Source organism: Heterobasidion irregulare (assembly GCF_000320585.1).
Source record: "Heterobasidion irregulare TC 32-1 unplaced genomic scaffold scaffold_03, whole genome shotgun sequence".
In the NCBI taxonomy this organism is placed as follows: Eukaryota; Fungi; Basidiomycota; class Agaricomycetes; order Russulales; family Bondarzewiaceae; genus Heterobasidion; species Heterobasidion irregulare.
This window is the reverse complement of record NW_009258199.1, coordinates 1,300,829-1,315,236: the sequence shown is the minus strand read 5'-3', so window position 1 is coordinate 1,315,236 and position 14,408 is coordinate 1,300,829. Positions and strand designations below refer to the sequence as shown.

The window sequence follows — 14,408 nt, the reverse complement described above, 5'->3', positions numbered from 1 at the left end:
CGGACTCTCTCCAGGCAACTCCACTCCATTCGAATCTCTCACAGGATATCTCTCCTGACCAGCCGCACATACGTTGCCGTCGGTGGCCGCTCTTACACACCCAACCGTTCTGCCGCGTTTCGGAATGCACCTCCTTCGACGCCCGCGAGCACAAACGCGAGCGTGCAGGGCAACCCTGATACCGTGAATTACACTGCGAGCGAGGTTGAAGCTGATGTCAATGCCGCACAGCAAGCTCTTGTCGACATCCCCCCCGAAAGCGTTCCTTCATCTGCTGTCCTCGACGGCGCCAGCTCGATGCCCCCACCTCTTTCTTCGGAAAGCGGCGCGCCCACCGACTGGTCACGCAGCTACTTCGGCCTGTCGACGCAACCGTTCTCCAAAGAGGTGTCAGAGGTGTTGATGGCTCCCGTGGATCCTATGGACGTCGAGATGAAGCCTGGTTTGTTTTTCCTCCATGTCACGTCAACGCATCTCACAAACGAGCGGTCTAGATGGGCTGATCTATCTCCCTGAGATCAAGTACCGCAGGGTACTGAACAAGGCGTTTGGCCCAGGAGGATGGGGTCTCGCACCGCGTAGTGAAACAAACGTCGGGCCCAAAGTAGTCAGCAGGGAGTACGCGCTGGTATGCCTCGGAAGGTGAGTATCGTGCAGCACGTGTCAGCAGCACCGTTTCGAACTCTTCATTGCTGTCCAGGTTGGTCGCGATCGCGAGAGGAGAACAGGAGTACTTTGATCCTTCGGGCATTCCCACAGCTACCGAGGCGTGCAAAAGCAATGCGCTGATGCGGTGTTGCAAAGACTTAGGCGTCGCCAGCGAGTTGTGGGACCCACGATTCATTCGTGAATTTAAATCCCAGCATTGCGTAGAGGTGTTTGCGGAGCATCTCCCCACCAAGAAGAAGTGCGTCGTTGTAGCCATTGCGTTTGGACCACTCCCATTGACTCACATTAATCTATTGAAGGCGAAAGCTCTGGAGGCGCAAGGACCAGCCGAAATTCGAATATCCTTATAAAGAGTAGACTCGACATTGCACATCCTCACCTGTATCATAGACCCACCAGCATATTTTCACACACGCTTTCAATCATCGCTACTCATGCTACACATTTCAGATAGGCCATGCGTCGAAACATTCCACGCTTGCAGGCAGCGGTGAAAGCCCAAAAATAGAGTGTTAAATACCGGGAAAAGGCTACAACATGTCTCGGAATGTAGTCAGGTGAAAATTTAATACATACAATATGCCCGGTATGCGTCATAAATCCGTCAACCCACGATGTGCTTCATCGTTCAAGTCGTCTTTTTCCCCTTCTTCCCCTTCGCGCTAGTCTTTTTCGGTGTGCCGGAAGCTGGACTCACGCTTGTACTCACCGCAGACGGTGGTGGCGCAATACTAGTAGCGTTATTCGCCGTCTCCTGCTGCTTCTGCGCTTCTGCCTTCTCTTTCGCCGCCAGCTTCTTTGTGTCACCTCGGTGCACAAAGCCGATCACAAGACTTCCAAACGCGCCTGTGAACATGTAGAGAGCCCAGCGGGGAAGCCTGCGCGTGTAGTCGTACATCACAGCCATGGCGATTGCCAAGTAGTCAAGAACGAATTCTCTGGACGCGTTTGGAAATGATGAGCATCAAAGGTGTGAGCGTGACGAAGTAGAAGGTTTACCTGCTGCCACCAGGGCCAAAGTTGGACTTCCATGGGGCTGTGCGTTCGAAGTGTTCGGTGCGAAGGAATTCACGGAGCGAGTCGGGCTTCAGGCGCAGTTGCGTCGCGCGCCAGAAGCGGAGAGTTTGGCCTCGGTCTTTGAGGACAACGAGCATTGGTGCTCTGCAGAAAAAGTCAGACCGCGAGCCTTGTAGACTGAAGGAGGACTAAGGCACGCACTGCCATACATTCCACTTGGTCGTGATGGTCGTGACGTTGATGTAGTCGATGCGTCCCCACCGCACGTTGGGCAAGTCATTCTCAATCTGCGTCAGGTTGAAAGCGGCATCGAACTGCTCGTCGGCGTATTTCGAGACTCCTTGGGGCTGCGCTGTGGTCACAGAGCTGTTCAAACAAATTCGACGCAACACATAGGCGTCAGCGCGCGAGCGAGAGGGAGACAAGGCGAAAGAGCGCACATGATGAGGAACCACACCCTGTCCTTCTCCTCTTGCTCTGTCTCAAAGACCTCGTTCACGATGATCTCCTTGTAGTTTTCGTCCGTGATGAGCGGTATCCGCTCGTCCCAAATATCTTGCTGTGCGGCCGAAAGCCGTTCGGTGACATTGATCCCTGCGCGATCGAGCAGCGACGCAATTGGGCCAGAGGATACAAAATCTGTGAGTATTGAGCTCAGTCCGTAATCTGCTTTTGCTTTCTGTGGGGGTGCGGCGGCAGCGGGAGCGGTGCTCGGATCGAAGGCGTGTGGGGTGGAAGATGGTGCGGGTGCGGCCTGGCCCGGCTTCCAGCCTTGAGAGAAATATTGTGCACTGGCACCAAGGGGTGCTGCACATCCCACAGCAAGCAAGAGCGCAGAGAGTCTCATGATGCTGGCGAAGGGGGAGGGAAAGAGATGCTCGACGGATGTCGGGAACACGTCAGCTGTCTGTGCCTGAGAGCAGATAGTCGCATGCGGCAATCGCAAAGATAAGGAAAGCTAAGGGCACACAACAAGACGCTGCTCTCGAGGAGGAGTCAGACGTTCGCGACGGCGAGCTCGGGTGAAAGCTGCAGTCTCTACTATGATCTTTTGGCGCAAAGACCATCGAATCACGTCCAGGAGACTCGGATCGAAAGAGACGTATACCCCGGACACCCCGTGGGTGGGGAAGGAATGACCTCGGTCACCGTGTGTCGGTGCTCCCAGAGAGTCGGCCAAGGCAGCACCGCAGCATCAGATCCAGTCGAGTGGGCCAAGTGCTTTGATCCCGACAGTGACACGTCGCACAGAGCCCTGGCTCTCTCCTCCAGTTGGTAGCGCCGTCTCCCCCTCGCGTTCTCTTCGTGCGCCCCTTCGTCTGTTCGCGTAACGAATGCTCTGGCCTCGTTTCAGGCAGGTGCTCTTGGCATTCTTGCCTGGTGCACCGTTCGCCTATGCAGCTCCGACAGACAGTACGCTCCTCTCTCCACAATCTCGGTGCCGGCACGCCTGATGATCACTCTATAACCTTACAGTTCCATCGGCAGCTTCGTTCTATGTTCCGAGCTTGCCAGACTTGCACCAGAACAACGTGCACCCTCTGCACATATTCGCAGGTCACCTTCCCGCAGACCCGAATGCCGCTCATCTCCCAGCTACAGCCGTCACCTCACACCTCTACTTTGTACTCGTCAAGGCGCGCCGAACCGCGGATCGGGAGCGTATATTGTTCTGGTTTAATGTACGCCTGCTATTCTAGACGCGGACCATTCAGCTCACTCACAGCGTGCGCACAGGGAGGGCCAGGATGCTCGTCGTTTGATGGTCTCATGATGGAAGTTGGCCCCTGGCGAATAGATGGTCATGGAGGCCTCAAAACCATCGAGGGCGGCTGGGAGGAGTATACCACCATGGTTTACAGTCCGTCTCCACATCTTGACTCGTGAACCCCCGTCTCACGCGTCCCTTCTAGTCGATCAGCCTGCCGGTACAGGCTTCTCATATACCAGCACAAATAGATACCTGCACGAACTTGACGAGGCGCGTCTGTCAGAATTCACCTCTTTCCCTATTCTTAATTCCGCTTTCCTTTCAGGTCACCTCGCAGTTCCTCGAATTCCTGCGTAACTTCTACCTCGTTTTCCCCGAGTACAAGCGCATGGACGTATGTCGTCTTCTTGGGTCTACGCTCTGTGTCCTGTGATTCCCTCAACTACGCATTTCCCAGACTTACATCGGGGGCGAAAGTTTCGCTGGACAGTACATTCCTTACTTTTGTGAGTGTCGTAACCATCATTCTAGCTGCGCAAGCATCGTAATAATCTATTTTTGCAGCGGAAGCGCTTCTCAAGTCGGACCTCAACGTGCCAATACGCGGCGCAGCAATAGGCAACGGATGGATCGACGCGCGGCGACAATATCCCTCCTACTTAGATTACGCGGTCAAGCACGGCATCGTGCAACCGAACTCTGAGGTGCGTCGATTTTGAGTGTTTGTCAGCCTCTGACCTCACTTCATCGACGCCGTCTTCGCAGCAATACGACAAGGCTAAGAAGGCTGTCGATGAGTGTAATGAGGCGCTCAAAACAGTCGAAGGTGAACCTATCAACGTGTCTGCATGCGAATCGGTGATGGGCGCTGTCAGTGAAATCCGCAACCGAAAGTGAGCAGGGTATTCCCTGATCGTGTTGCCCGTGCTGATAAGGAACTGATATCTAGCATCAAAGGACGAGACGTGTGTATGAACATATACGATGTGCGTCTGGACGATGAGCAGCCCGCATGTGGGATGAACTGGCCACCAGACCTCGCGAATATCACGACGTATCTCCAAGTACGTCCCTTGGCTCTCTCCCATGCAATTTGCCTTGTGCTCAACATCCGCGCGCATCCCTCAGCGTCCAGATGTCGTCGCAGCGCTTCACGCGCAGGCAAAATCTGAGTCCTGGAAGGAGTGCCAAAGCCGCATTCACAGAGAGCTCCGTCTGCACAGCTCGCCTTCGTCGATCACCGTCATCCCTCGAGTGCTCGAGAAGATCCCGATTTTGATCTTTGCCGGCGATCAGGATTTCATATGCAACTATATGGGACTGGAGAACATGATCCAGGCGATGACATGGAACGGGGAGACTGGTTTGGGGGTCCGTCAAATTTTTGATACTGCAATTGACCTCTTCCTCAACCTTCTCTTTCTTTTTACAGAAAGTGGAGACGCAGACGTGGACTGTTGATGGCAAGCCAGCAGGAACGTGGGTCTCCTCACGCAATTTGACTTATACCAAGGTGCGTTCCTCGCCTTGGTCGCCGGTTCCTATCCATTTATTCTTTTGTAGGTGTTCGACGCCTCGCACATGGTCGGCTTCGACGTTCCACATGTGTCGCACGACATGATCCTGCGTTTCATGGGCGTCAACTTCTCCGCGATTACCGACGGTTCCGCTCGCATCCCAAGCAGCGTCGGCGCCGACAGCAAGCCCGCGTTTGACGACGCGTTGCCATCCGCATCGAGTGTGCCTTCCAGCAAAACACCCGAACAGGACAAGGCGATGTGGGAAGGTGTGTCCTTTCGCACATAGCTCTTTCGAGATATTTCTTGACCCATGTGTCTGTCGCGTCGTAGCTTATTACAACGCTGGCTCTGCCGCAGTCATCCTCGTCCTCATCGGCATCGCGCTCGTGACGTTCTTCTGGTGTCGCGTTCGCCGCCGTCGCCTGCAGGGGTTGTCACTCTCCGTCAACGAGGAGGAGAACATTCCGCTAACGCAGAGCGGGCCTTCGCGAGACGAGGGCGGTGGCGTCGACGAGGAAAACGCCTTTCGAGCGAGAACGGGAAAGGGAAAGGGGAGGGAGACGGAGGAGGCCCAGCCGATCTTTGATGTCGGAGACAGCGATGAGGATGACCCTAAAAGTGCACGATAGGATGCGCGCACGGTAAGGGTATGAATATTTTTATTATTTAGGAGGTGTGTCCATCCTGTAATTTACACCCACAGCACTTGTGAACCTTGCCCTCGTTTTGGAGATGGCGTCAGGAGACACTCTTCCTTCATCTAATCTGAAGCACAAGGAAAACGGACACACGGAGAGTATGAATATCGCGATGAATTGCATTTTACATCAGGACATACAAGTGATGTAAAATTCTGAGAAATATGTATTCATCATGGTTTCACCACGCCGTCAAGGCCACATAGTAGCAACCCTTCCGAAGAAAGGAATACGGCAGGTACAGGAATATGATGTCAAGCAGCTCCCCAGCATCAGCCCTCCACCTCACACGGCGAATCAATACCTCGCGGCAGACTCAACCGCACAAGATGATGGTGAGGGCGAACTGAAGGGATCTCCAATCGGTCTCGTGAGCACCCCGAGAGGCGCCTCGCTCCGTCAACCAGAAATATACGTCACCAGATAGGTATCTGCGGCCAGAGGCTTGACGCTTCAGAGGGTTGAGCGGACACTGCGGAGAACGGGAGGAGGCGAGGATTGAAGATTTTATAGGCACTGACGGAGTTTGAATTTTAACGCCGACCGCACCACAGACGCGCCTGTGGCTGACTCGTATTGAAGCGTGAGCAGTTGTCCACCGCGGCAATATCATTAGCTCAGTATCATGTCTCAAAACCATCGACAATCGCGACTCTCCGTTCATCCTCGGATTGGACCAAGAGATTCTATCTTCGCCGGAAGCTCTGATCTGTATCGGAGCGACACTCACACTGTGTTCAGTCCAAACCTGCGCGAATGCGTGCTTGCTATGGAGGATTGTTGCGACGAGGTGCATGCCCACAGGACTGGAAATTGTGTGCTATGGCTGACTGTGCTTAGGCGTATGAAGCTCAACAACTCTTGCGGAACGGCACTTTTGATCTGCCCCGAATGACCACGATCCTCGAGAACCAACGAGTACGCAGATCGGTTTCCATACCACACAGAATTTCTAAGCAACTCACTTGTTTTGAAGGTATTTTTGCTCATAGACGAGAGCACGGTTCGCAAGTACAAGACTGATCTTCGGGACGAGATTGAACCTCAGATCAACGAGTTGATCACTCGAGCTGAGAAAGGACTCAAGGGGCTGCTGAAGAAGGAGGGCCTCCTTCACGCCAAGGTACTCGCCATTTGACTCTAGCCGCGTCTTCTCGGCATTCAACTGCGTAGGTCGAAGCTGCTCAGTCACGGCCAGCGTCCCAGCTTGGAACAGGAGCAGCTTCAAATAAATTAGAGAGTCGACGATTACAGTTACTGGTCAAGCAGCGTCAGCGACTTGAAGAAGAGCTCAAACAACTGGAATCTGAAGTTTTGACATTGGCGGGTGTCCCTTGCTTGAGATTCAATCGCCTAACTAAACTTCACTCCAGGAATCTAAACACAAACGATAGCGAAGCAATCTTGGACTGCCCACTGTATTGGTATCTCTTTTTTTTACTTCCCTTATACCTGCTATCTCCCTATATAATACTGTTTGTTGATGAGTGTAGGTCAGTCCTTGTTAGTCCCTTCTCACCGAGGTTGCCAATATGTGGCTCTGAAGTTTTGCAATTCGACGGAAGTGCAGAAATGTAGTTCAATGCATGTCATTCCATCTGAAGCTCCCCAATGATGTATGCGTCGGCTTCAGCACCAGATTCAATCCGATCAGGACCCCCTTCGACTTTCTGCGGCAGCATCACCAGCCCATTTGCCCCACTCAAACTGGCGACTCGACTTGATCGCTGTCCTCCAGTGCTGTATGCCCTCGGCCCCTCCTGTCCAACGCGGACTATGACGCGGTGGAATTCAACGCGGGAATCCAGCCTCATGGCGTCATTCAACTATTTCGTCCGAAGGCTGTAAGCGGGGTCTATACTGAACGCGATCTTGCTCACCTTGACTCGCATGCGTGGAAATTGGCAAGAGCGATGGCCAGCCAGCTTCCTCAGAGCCGGCACGACAAATATGTGGAATGTAACCAAAGCAGACGCAGGATTCCCTGGAAGCGCGAACATGGGCTTGCGGCCGGCATCTGACTCCGGAGCTGGAATGGTTGCAAACGTCGTTGGCTTCCCCGGCTTGATTGCGACGCGACCGAAATGGATGGTCCCGTTGAACCGCCTCTCGATAACGGGCTTGAACAGGTCACTTGCACCCATCGACGTCCCACCAGTAGTCAACAGGATATCACCACGTTTCAAGCCTTGCTTGATAGCTTCGACATGAGCCTCGACCCTAATGGGTTAATTTAGTTCAAAGCACGCTTTGCGAGATAAATCAGGATACTCAACGTATCCGAAACAATACCGAGGTCCACAACTGCGTATCCTAATCCTTCAAGGGCAGCTTGTAAAGATGGCCTATTGGTGTCCCATATACCACCCCAATCGTTCCCTGATAATGATACAGGACGATGAATGTCCACGATCTCGTTGCCAGTGCTCAGAATGGCAACCACAGGTTTGCGGAACACTTCGACCTAATTGTCAATCGTATCACTCGGTCAAGGCACGGGATGTTCTGGCACACACCTCTCGTCGACCAACAAAGGCCAACGTGCCGATTTCTCCTCCAGCGTTGTGGATGACATCACCCTTTTGCAAGACAAGCTCGCCCTTCTTGACGTCCGATCCGGGGTTACGGATGTTTTCACCAACAATTCCGGAAACCAATATTTCTACTTCTTTTTCTTCAACAGCGTTCCCTTCTGCGTCAGTAATAGACGACACGAGACGAGTGTCCTCAACCATGACAACGGAGTCTGTGCCAGCGGGTAAGGGGCCACCAGTGTTGATGCGGTAAATTGTGGATTCTGGCAAGGCCTCTGATATATTGTGTGAGGCCGATGTCACGACCCTGTATTTGCCAGGAGGATCCGTTGCTATATTGGAATAGCTTTACCACACGCACACACAAGCTGCCGCATCGAGGGGGTGCTCACATCTGACAGCATATCCATCAACGCTTGTTGTGAATGTGTTAGGGACGTCATGCGGTGCATAGACATCTTCAGCTAAAATATGCCCCCTCAAGGCCGCGTTGACCTATGGTATGATATGGTGTCAACATGGTTTTGTTTTCACATATGAATAGGGCTCACTAGCTTGCGAGAAGTTTTCAAAGGTCGAATCTCCTTCAGAATGGTGGTCATCGCCTCGTCATAAGAAAAGAGTCGATATGGCGAGATCCGATGCCGCGCAGTGGCTAAAGAGAGGCTCTGTTGAGCAAAAGAAATGAGGCGACGCGCATGAAATGTACCAGGGAGTGAAGGATCTTGCGATAGGGTGGTCCTTGGCCTTGGGTGTTCGTGTTCGTGCCCGTGGGGACCATGGTGGTGGTGATGATGAGCATGCGAGTGTGCGTGTGCATGCGCGCCCAGAGCCTTTCCTTCAGAACTCGAGGACGCAGCCAACGCAGAATGAGTAACCTGTCCAGATCCTCCTTTGATCAGCTCGATAGCATGGTCCACTACCCCGGCCGTGAGCAGGGCCTCGATGTTCTCCTTGACCGCTTTGACGCTTCCAGGCAGCGTCACTATAAGCGTGTCTTTGATAGTTCCGGCGACTGGCCGAGACAAGGCAGCCAGAGGCGTGTGCTTGAGAGATGCGCCCAGTAGGAGATGGACAAGGCCAGATGCATGGCGCTCGATGAGAGGCGCTATCGCCTGGCGATCAAGCAATGGTCTCAACCTGCGTCATCACAAAAATAGCGACAGGGCATACCTCAGGTGTAGCATCTCGCACTCCGAACCCTGTTCCACCAGTGGTGATGATCCAGTCGACATCGCCGGACGCGCACCAGGTCTGTACCAGTTGCTGAATAGCGTTCACCTCGTCCGGCACGATCTCCAGATAATTTACTGGATAACCCTGTTCAAGGAGCAAGTCTTTGATAGTTGGACCAGACTTGTCCGCACTTGCGTCTTTCGATGCCGTATCACTGACTGCGTCTAGTTCCTGAGCAACGACGTCAGTATGCAGCAGAAACGAATTCACTGACCTGTAAGCACGGCCACTCGGGCTTTAGACATACCCTACCTATTTACAAGCGATATGAATCGCAAAGCCTGAAAGGTTTCTTTTACAAGATCTGAATTTGACAGCCACTGATCATAGAGTCATGGTCAAGACGGGTCGTCAGTGCGTCATTTGAGGCGACGTCCGACGGATCTCGGACGTGCCTGCCGAGAACCGAGCGCGTCCAAAGCAAGTCTACACGCTCAGCCACAGATGTAAGAAGAGCGTCGAATGGCCACTCCTTCAAACAGCATACAATCAACATTAAATAACCAGCTCCTCCACTTGATATAACCCGACAGCCAACGCCGTCTGCTCATGCTGCAGCTTCTTGCGTCTCCGCCAATCGACCTGCGTATCCTTCCTCGCACCCTGCACCCCCTCTGCAAGGGCCTTCGCCTGCGCTTTAGCGAAAGGCTCCAGCGGACCACGCAACTGTTCGACCTCGTCGTTGAACGCGAGTTCAGGGTCCAAACGCGCCGAAAGGCGTTGGAGAAGTCGGTGGGAAGGCGTATACTGCAGCAAGGCGAGGAAAGATGAATCAAGGACGGCGCGAAGAAACGCGAGGACCTGTAAATTTTGGTCAAATCACATTTTCTGCTATCTGACATAGGTGCGTACCTTATCCATGGAAGGCAGACATACCTCCTTAGTAACGTTTTTACTGGGAGTCGGAATTCCTCGCGGGGTTTTATCGGTCGCGTTAGGTAGCAGACTGATACTTTGGGTGCACCAAGTCTCGAGCCACCCATCTAGAACCTCTAGCACACAAGTAACGTCCTCCGCGTCCCGCAGGTGCTGTCGGATCGACACGCGAAGCGCTGCGAGGGATGTCGGGTAATTTACACATGACGATAGGACAGTATGAACCCCTAGGGCGTTCGATGGCGGGGTGTCAACTTGCATAGCATCTGGATCTGACTTTTGCTGCTGCCGATGGGATGTGATGGCCGTATGCAGCAAAGCGAGGATGTCATTTTCCGAGAGGTCAATCACATGTTGGAGAGCTAGAAGTATTGATTGCTTTCGCGATTAAAGAGATGTAGATCAGCATCAGCCTTGATACCAGAAGAGAAGGGCACTAACCTCGTCCTTGCGTGATTGGAAAACAGAGAGCAGGCCTCCGTCGATCATTTTCGCAGACACTACACGCCTCTGCAGCAAGTAGTGGGTCACTTTCGGCGAATACGAAGCATCAGCTCCTTTCGAGGGTTGAATGGAGACATCCAATAGCTGGCGAACAAATTCATGTCCAAACTCGGGACTGCTATCAGAGCTCACATCGACCTGGGCCCGGATTTAGCAAATATTTGGATGTGCTCGAGAACGCGAAAGAGAGCGTACGGCATTTGGATGCGCGGGACGCTTCGCGGCTTTCACAAGAGCAGTTTTCTCTCGCTCGACCCAGGCAAAGAACGCAGTGTCAGCGGCCTCTGGCCGGCCCTGCTCAACCGCCGTGCGCATCGTCTTGAGGAGATCCCTGCGGGACGAATCTAAGCCTAGCGCTTTGTCGGGGCTTTCGGCAGTCGTGGCTAGCCATTTCTTTCCACTGCCAGCGCGTCCCATCGCATTTGCAATTGTGGATGTGGAGGGACACGTGAAGGGTACAACCAAAACGCTCGAACGCGAACTTGACGAAGCTTTGGGAAGCTTAGGAGACAGCACAAGGAGGGCTTGGGTTGAAGAGGCGGGTATGAGCTCAATTCGGATGCCTTCCTTGGGATGGGACAAGGTGGAAGGGATAGGGAGCGTATGCGAGGTGAGGAGGACAGAGTATTGTATATCCCATAAAAGCAAGACGAGTTCTGGGGACTTCGCGGATATTGCTGCAAGCAGCACGTGTGATGAGGTGAGGGAGAGGAGGGAGATCTCGTCGGATGTGCGTTCAGAGGGTGGGGAGGCAATGAAGGAAAATTGAGTGAGGTGTAAGGGTGAGGGAAGCTGTCTGACACTCGAACTCGGGCCAGTGCGCTGGAATTGGAAAGAAGTCCAAGTCCCAGCACGACCTTGAGAAAGAAAGCAGTAAGCACGGGTTGCGATGTTCAGAAGAATGGACGTACTGAGGATACTTATATACCCCGAGGGACTGCAGGAGATGTCTGCAATATCCTATGAATATGGATCGGTGAGTTGTTCACACAAAACGATAGCGTAAGAAACAATCTCACATGGTCTTGGAGTGGAATGGCATCATCAAAAACGATCTCAAGTCCATCCTCGCCCGCCGTCAAAACATGTAGCTGGAGGCGTTCTCCGATGATCAAGAACAAAACGACAGCGCACCGCGAGGACGGTCCACCAGAGAGAAAAGAGCACGACGGTTGCGAGAAGACGAAACTCTTGCGCACGGAAGCGCTGCTGTCAGAATACGCTTGAGAGGTATGGATATTGAGATCGCCATCTGCTACTGTCACGTCTCCACTTGGGGACACCAAAAGTGATAGAGACGGCGTATCGGACGGCGCATATATCCGGTGTATTTTTTGGGGAGCCTTCAAAGGATAAATTTTCAAAACACAAAGGGTACTCCGGCGACTGGCGCAAACGCACCACGAATGACTTTTTGTTTCTTGACCTCGCACTGGACTCGCCGGCCTCGTCGTCCCTCCACATCCATACTGTCCTGCCGCTCTCTTCCGGGATCACATCCGGTGACGAGTCAATCACAGCGTATGTCCTCCGTATTTGTGCGCCGTCTTCAGAGACTGTCCGGGAAACCGCCGGGCAATAAAAGCTAGTTGAAGGCCCGAGTGTCCGCGAGCTCGCGAGGTGTAAATTTGAGACCTATGACAGATAGCGTTATAACAATCTGACAGAACATGAAGCACTAAAGCAACTCACATCCAGAAGGTGTACACCGTCTCCGTGAGATGCGACAGTAGCATATCCTTCCTTGCTCCCGACGGGCTGGTGGTGCGTCACGTAGACGTTCGAGACACCGCTTCTGTGTCTAGACGAGTCGCCCGCATGTGTGAAGCGTTTGGAGAGGTCGTAGGCGGAGAGGAGAAATGGATCGTTGATTGTTGCGCTCATCCAGCCTTGGTTCAGAAGCAATTTTTGAAACCACCTTCAAATCGGGGGACCCGGGGGACGCCGGCGTGGCCAGACGGCCCCGGCCTCGCTCCGAGACTGCTCTCCAACCCCTTACACGACGAAAAAGTATTGCGTGTCAAGCTTTGTCGAGCCGCTGCCAGAACACACTGCATATCATCATTTCTTGCAGCTGGATTTAATGGAATCTTGAATTGCCGGTCGAGCCTGGCTCTACATAGTGCAGCGCCCGTCGGCGAGGCCTCTGATGGCACGGCGCCGAGCACCTATAAGAGTTCCAAGGTGCGCGCTTCTGGTTCTCCTCCCAACCAACATGCCAGAGACCGCGCTGCTTGTCCCGTACAAGATGTTACCATCTTCTTTCGCAAGCATGTCCGGTCGAGCAGACACTCGTTTATCCTCTCTAGGCTCGTTCAGCGCCCCGAAGATCTCCTCTGGACGGGAGGGGCCAGAGCCTCGAGCGCGCATTCGTACGAGCGCAAATACACGATCTTTCGCATCTGTATGCGCCTCCCTATCACATTCCCGTCGTCTCGATGGCCGAGCACAATGATCTGCTCGATGGCTTTTCACAGCTCCGAGTGACTCCCTGCGATCTACTGCCCCGGGTGCGAGATGCAGGTCATGTTGACCACCTCCCCCGATAACGAATCCCTCACTCCCCAGTGAGTGGTTTGTGCGTGGACATCGATGTCTACGTTTCCCGGTATTAAAAGCCGTACTGCTGCCGCGGGCTTTGTGAAATGACTCGGACTGGGTATTGCATAGCACACTGACCGAAACATGCTTGCTTGTCACCTACCTGTAGACCGCAGACGGGTGCAGGTGCAATGATGATGATCTCGAGAGATTGTCAATAGGGCATGAATTTGTCGGAGAACAAGCTTGCGATACCAGCCGAGCCCTGCATAGTCCAGAGCAATTGAGTGACGTCTGCCAAGTTCGTCGCACGGGCACACAGGTGGAAACTGGATCGTCGGTCAAAGGGATCGGAGTGAGTCGAAGTTGCTGGTCACACTCTTCTCAGGTGGGGGCTGTTTGTATGAGGGGAGGCCAGCAGTCTGCTGTCGTTGATGCGCTCGTACCAGGGTTGCATGCGTGGTTCGCGGTTCATCTTTCGTGGGTGGACTGCAAAACATCTGCTGCTCGACTTCTCCTGGTATCCCTAATTTTTTCCTCCCTATGTCCTCTTTGTGAGGGTTTCTCTTTTGTCATTCTCTGCTGTGTACAGATACATGCACCAATGGGCAATGTGCAAATGAAACGAGCATGCATTAGGATCCAGTGCATGTGCGACCACTATCAGGGCTTCGTGGTTGCCCAAAATGCCAGTTGAGAACATGGAGATTGCATTATCTGTCTACATCGTCCACGACTGGCCTATCGTTTTGTATACAGCTATAAGAGGAGAGGGTATCTCACACCGATCAAAAGCAGTGCAAGGTGCCGAACGGCGAACGTTCATCGGCATCGACGAGCGTCAGATACGGAAATCTGCAGACAGTCGTACGTGGAAGAGGTATCATGAACGTTGCTGCCTGAGCCGAAGACGCATTGAATTGTGCCGCTGAAGGAAGCGATTAGAGCACCATCTTTGATCATCATGCAGGAGAGCGCTCTGAGACCGCGACGAGTCATGAACCTTGTTCAACATGGGGCGACAAAGGCGGCAAGTTGAGCTGTTGAGAGCGTCGCAGCCCACGTTCTCAGCTCTTTGTTGCGGGAAAGGAAAGCAAGAGAC

At 53.3% G+C, this 14,408-nt stretch overlaps 7 protein-coding genes across 7 annotated transcripts; 3 read left to right on the top strand and 4 right to left on the bottom strand.

Annotated features, from left to right (window-relative positions):
* Window positions 1–297: 297 nt before the first annotated feature.
* On the top strand, window positions 298–1,266 carry HETIRDRAFT_472530 (uncharacterized protein; the record flags this gene model as incomplete). Its single annotated transcript, XM_009545508.1, has 4 exons — window positions 298–442; window positions 495–642; window positions 701–907; window positions 969–1,266. The coding sequence occupies 4 exons, from the start codon at window positions 298–300 to the stop codon at window positions 1,024–1,026; spliced, it is 558 nt and encodes a 185-aa protein (XP_009543803.1). The 3' UTR covers window positions 1,027–1,266.
* On the bottom strand, window positions 824–2,728 carry HETIRDRAFT_439012 (uncharacterized protein). The gene is made up of 5 exons (XM_009545507.1): window positions 2,127–2,728; window positions 1,888–2,052; window positions 1,669–1,830; window positions 972–1,607; window positions 824–910 (listed from the first exon to the last, which is right to left on the bottom strand). The coding sequence occupies exons 1-4, from the start codon at window positions 2,531–2,533 to the stop codon at window positions 1,298–1,300; spliced, it is 1,044 nt and encodes a 347-aa protein (XP_009543802.1). The 5' UTR covers window positions 2,534–2,728; the 3' UTR covers window positions 824–910; window positions 972–1,297.
* A 292-nt stretch (window positions 2,729–3,020) lies between these two features.
* On the top strand, window positions 3,021–5,546 carry HETIRDRAFT_123766 (serine carboxypeptidase S10; the record flags this gene model as incomplete). The annotated part of the gene is made up of 13 exons (XM_009545506.1): window positions 3,021–3,099; window positions 3,163–3,368; window positions 3,424–3,547; window positions 3,600–3,667; window positions 3,723–3,791; window positions 3,855–3,903; window positions 3,962–4,101; window positions 4,163–4,290; window positions 4,347–4,461; window positions 4,526–4,768; window positions 4,830–4,910; window positions 4,961–5,183; window positions 5,248–5,546. The coding sequence occupies 13 exons, from the start codon at window positions 3,021–3,023 to the stop codon at window positions 5,544–5,546; spliced, it is 1,824 nt and encodes a 607-aa protein (XP_009543801.1).
* A 694-nt stretch (window positions 5,547–6,240) lies between these two features.
* Window positions 6,241–7,193, top strand: HETIRDRAFT_47371 (uncharacterized protein; the record flags this gene model as incomplete). The annotated part of the gene is made up of 4 exons (XM_009544914.1): window positions 6,241–6,405; window positions 6,456–6,533; window positions 6,592–6,738; window positions 6,789–7,193. The coding sequence occupies 4 exons, from the start codon at window positions 6,241–6,243 to the stop codon at window positions 7,191–7,193; spliced, it is 795 nt and encodes a 264-aa protein (XP_009543209.1).
* An 11-nt stretch (window positions 7,194–7,204) lies between these two features.
* On the bottom strand, window positions 7,205–12,649 carry HETIRDRAFT_314303 (uncharacterized protein; the record flags this gene model as incomplete). The annotated part of the gene is made up of 16 exons (XM_009545505.1): window positions 7,205–7,441; window positions 7,496–7,835; window positions 7,892–8,079; window positions 8,132–8,481; window positions 8,542–8,644; window positions 8,701–8,804; window positions 8,997–9,264; window positions 9,323–9,620; window positions 9,924–10,186; window positions 10,238–10,623; window positions 10,699–10,903; window positions 10,961–11,622; window positions 11,677–11,725; window positions 11,785–12,142; window positions 12,177–12,400; window positions 12,458–12,649. 16 exons carry the CDS (start codon window positions 12,647–12,649, stop codon window positions 7,205–7,207), a joined length of 4,227 nt encoding a protein of 1,408 aa, XP_009543800.1.
* A 629-nt stretch (window positions 12,650–13,278) lies between these two features.
* On the bottom strand, window positions 13,279–13,950 carry HETIRDRAFT_433051 (uncharacterized protein; the record flags this gene model as incomplete). Its single annotated transcript, XM_009545503.1, has 1 exon — window positions 13,279–13,950. A coding segment is annotated over exon 1 (174 nt), but the record flags the coding sequence as incomplete, so codon positions are not given.
* HETIRDRAFT_170564 (uncharacterized protein) lies at window positions 13,648–13,806 on the bottom strand (the record flags this gene model as incomplete). The annotated part of the gene is made up of 1 exon (XM_009545504.1): window positions 13,648–13,806. One exon carries the CDS (start codon window positions 13,804–13,806, stop codon window positions 13,648–13,650), a length of 159 nt encoding a protein of 52 aa, XP_009543799.1.
* Window positions 13,951–14,408: the final 458 nt, after the last annotated feature.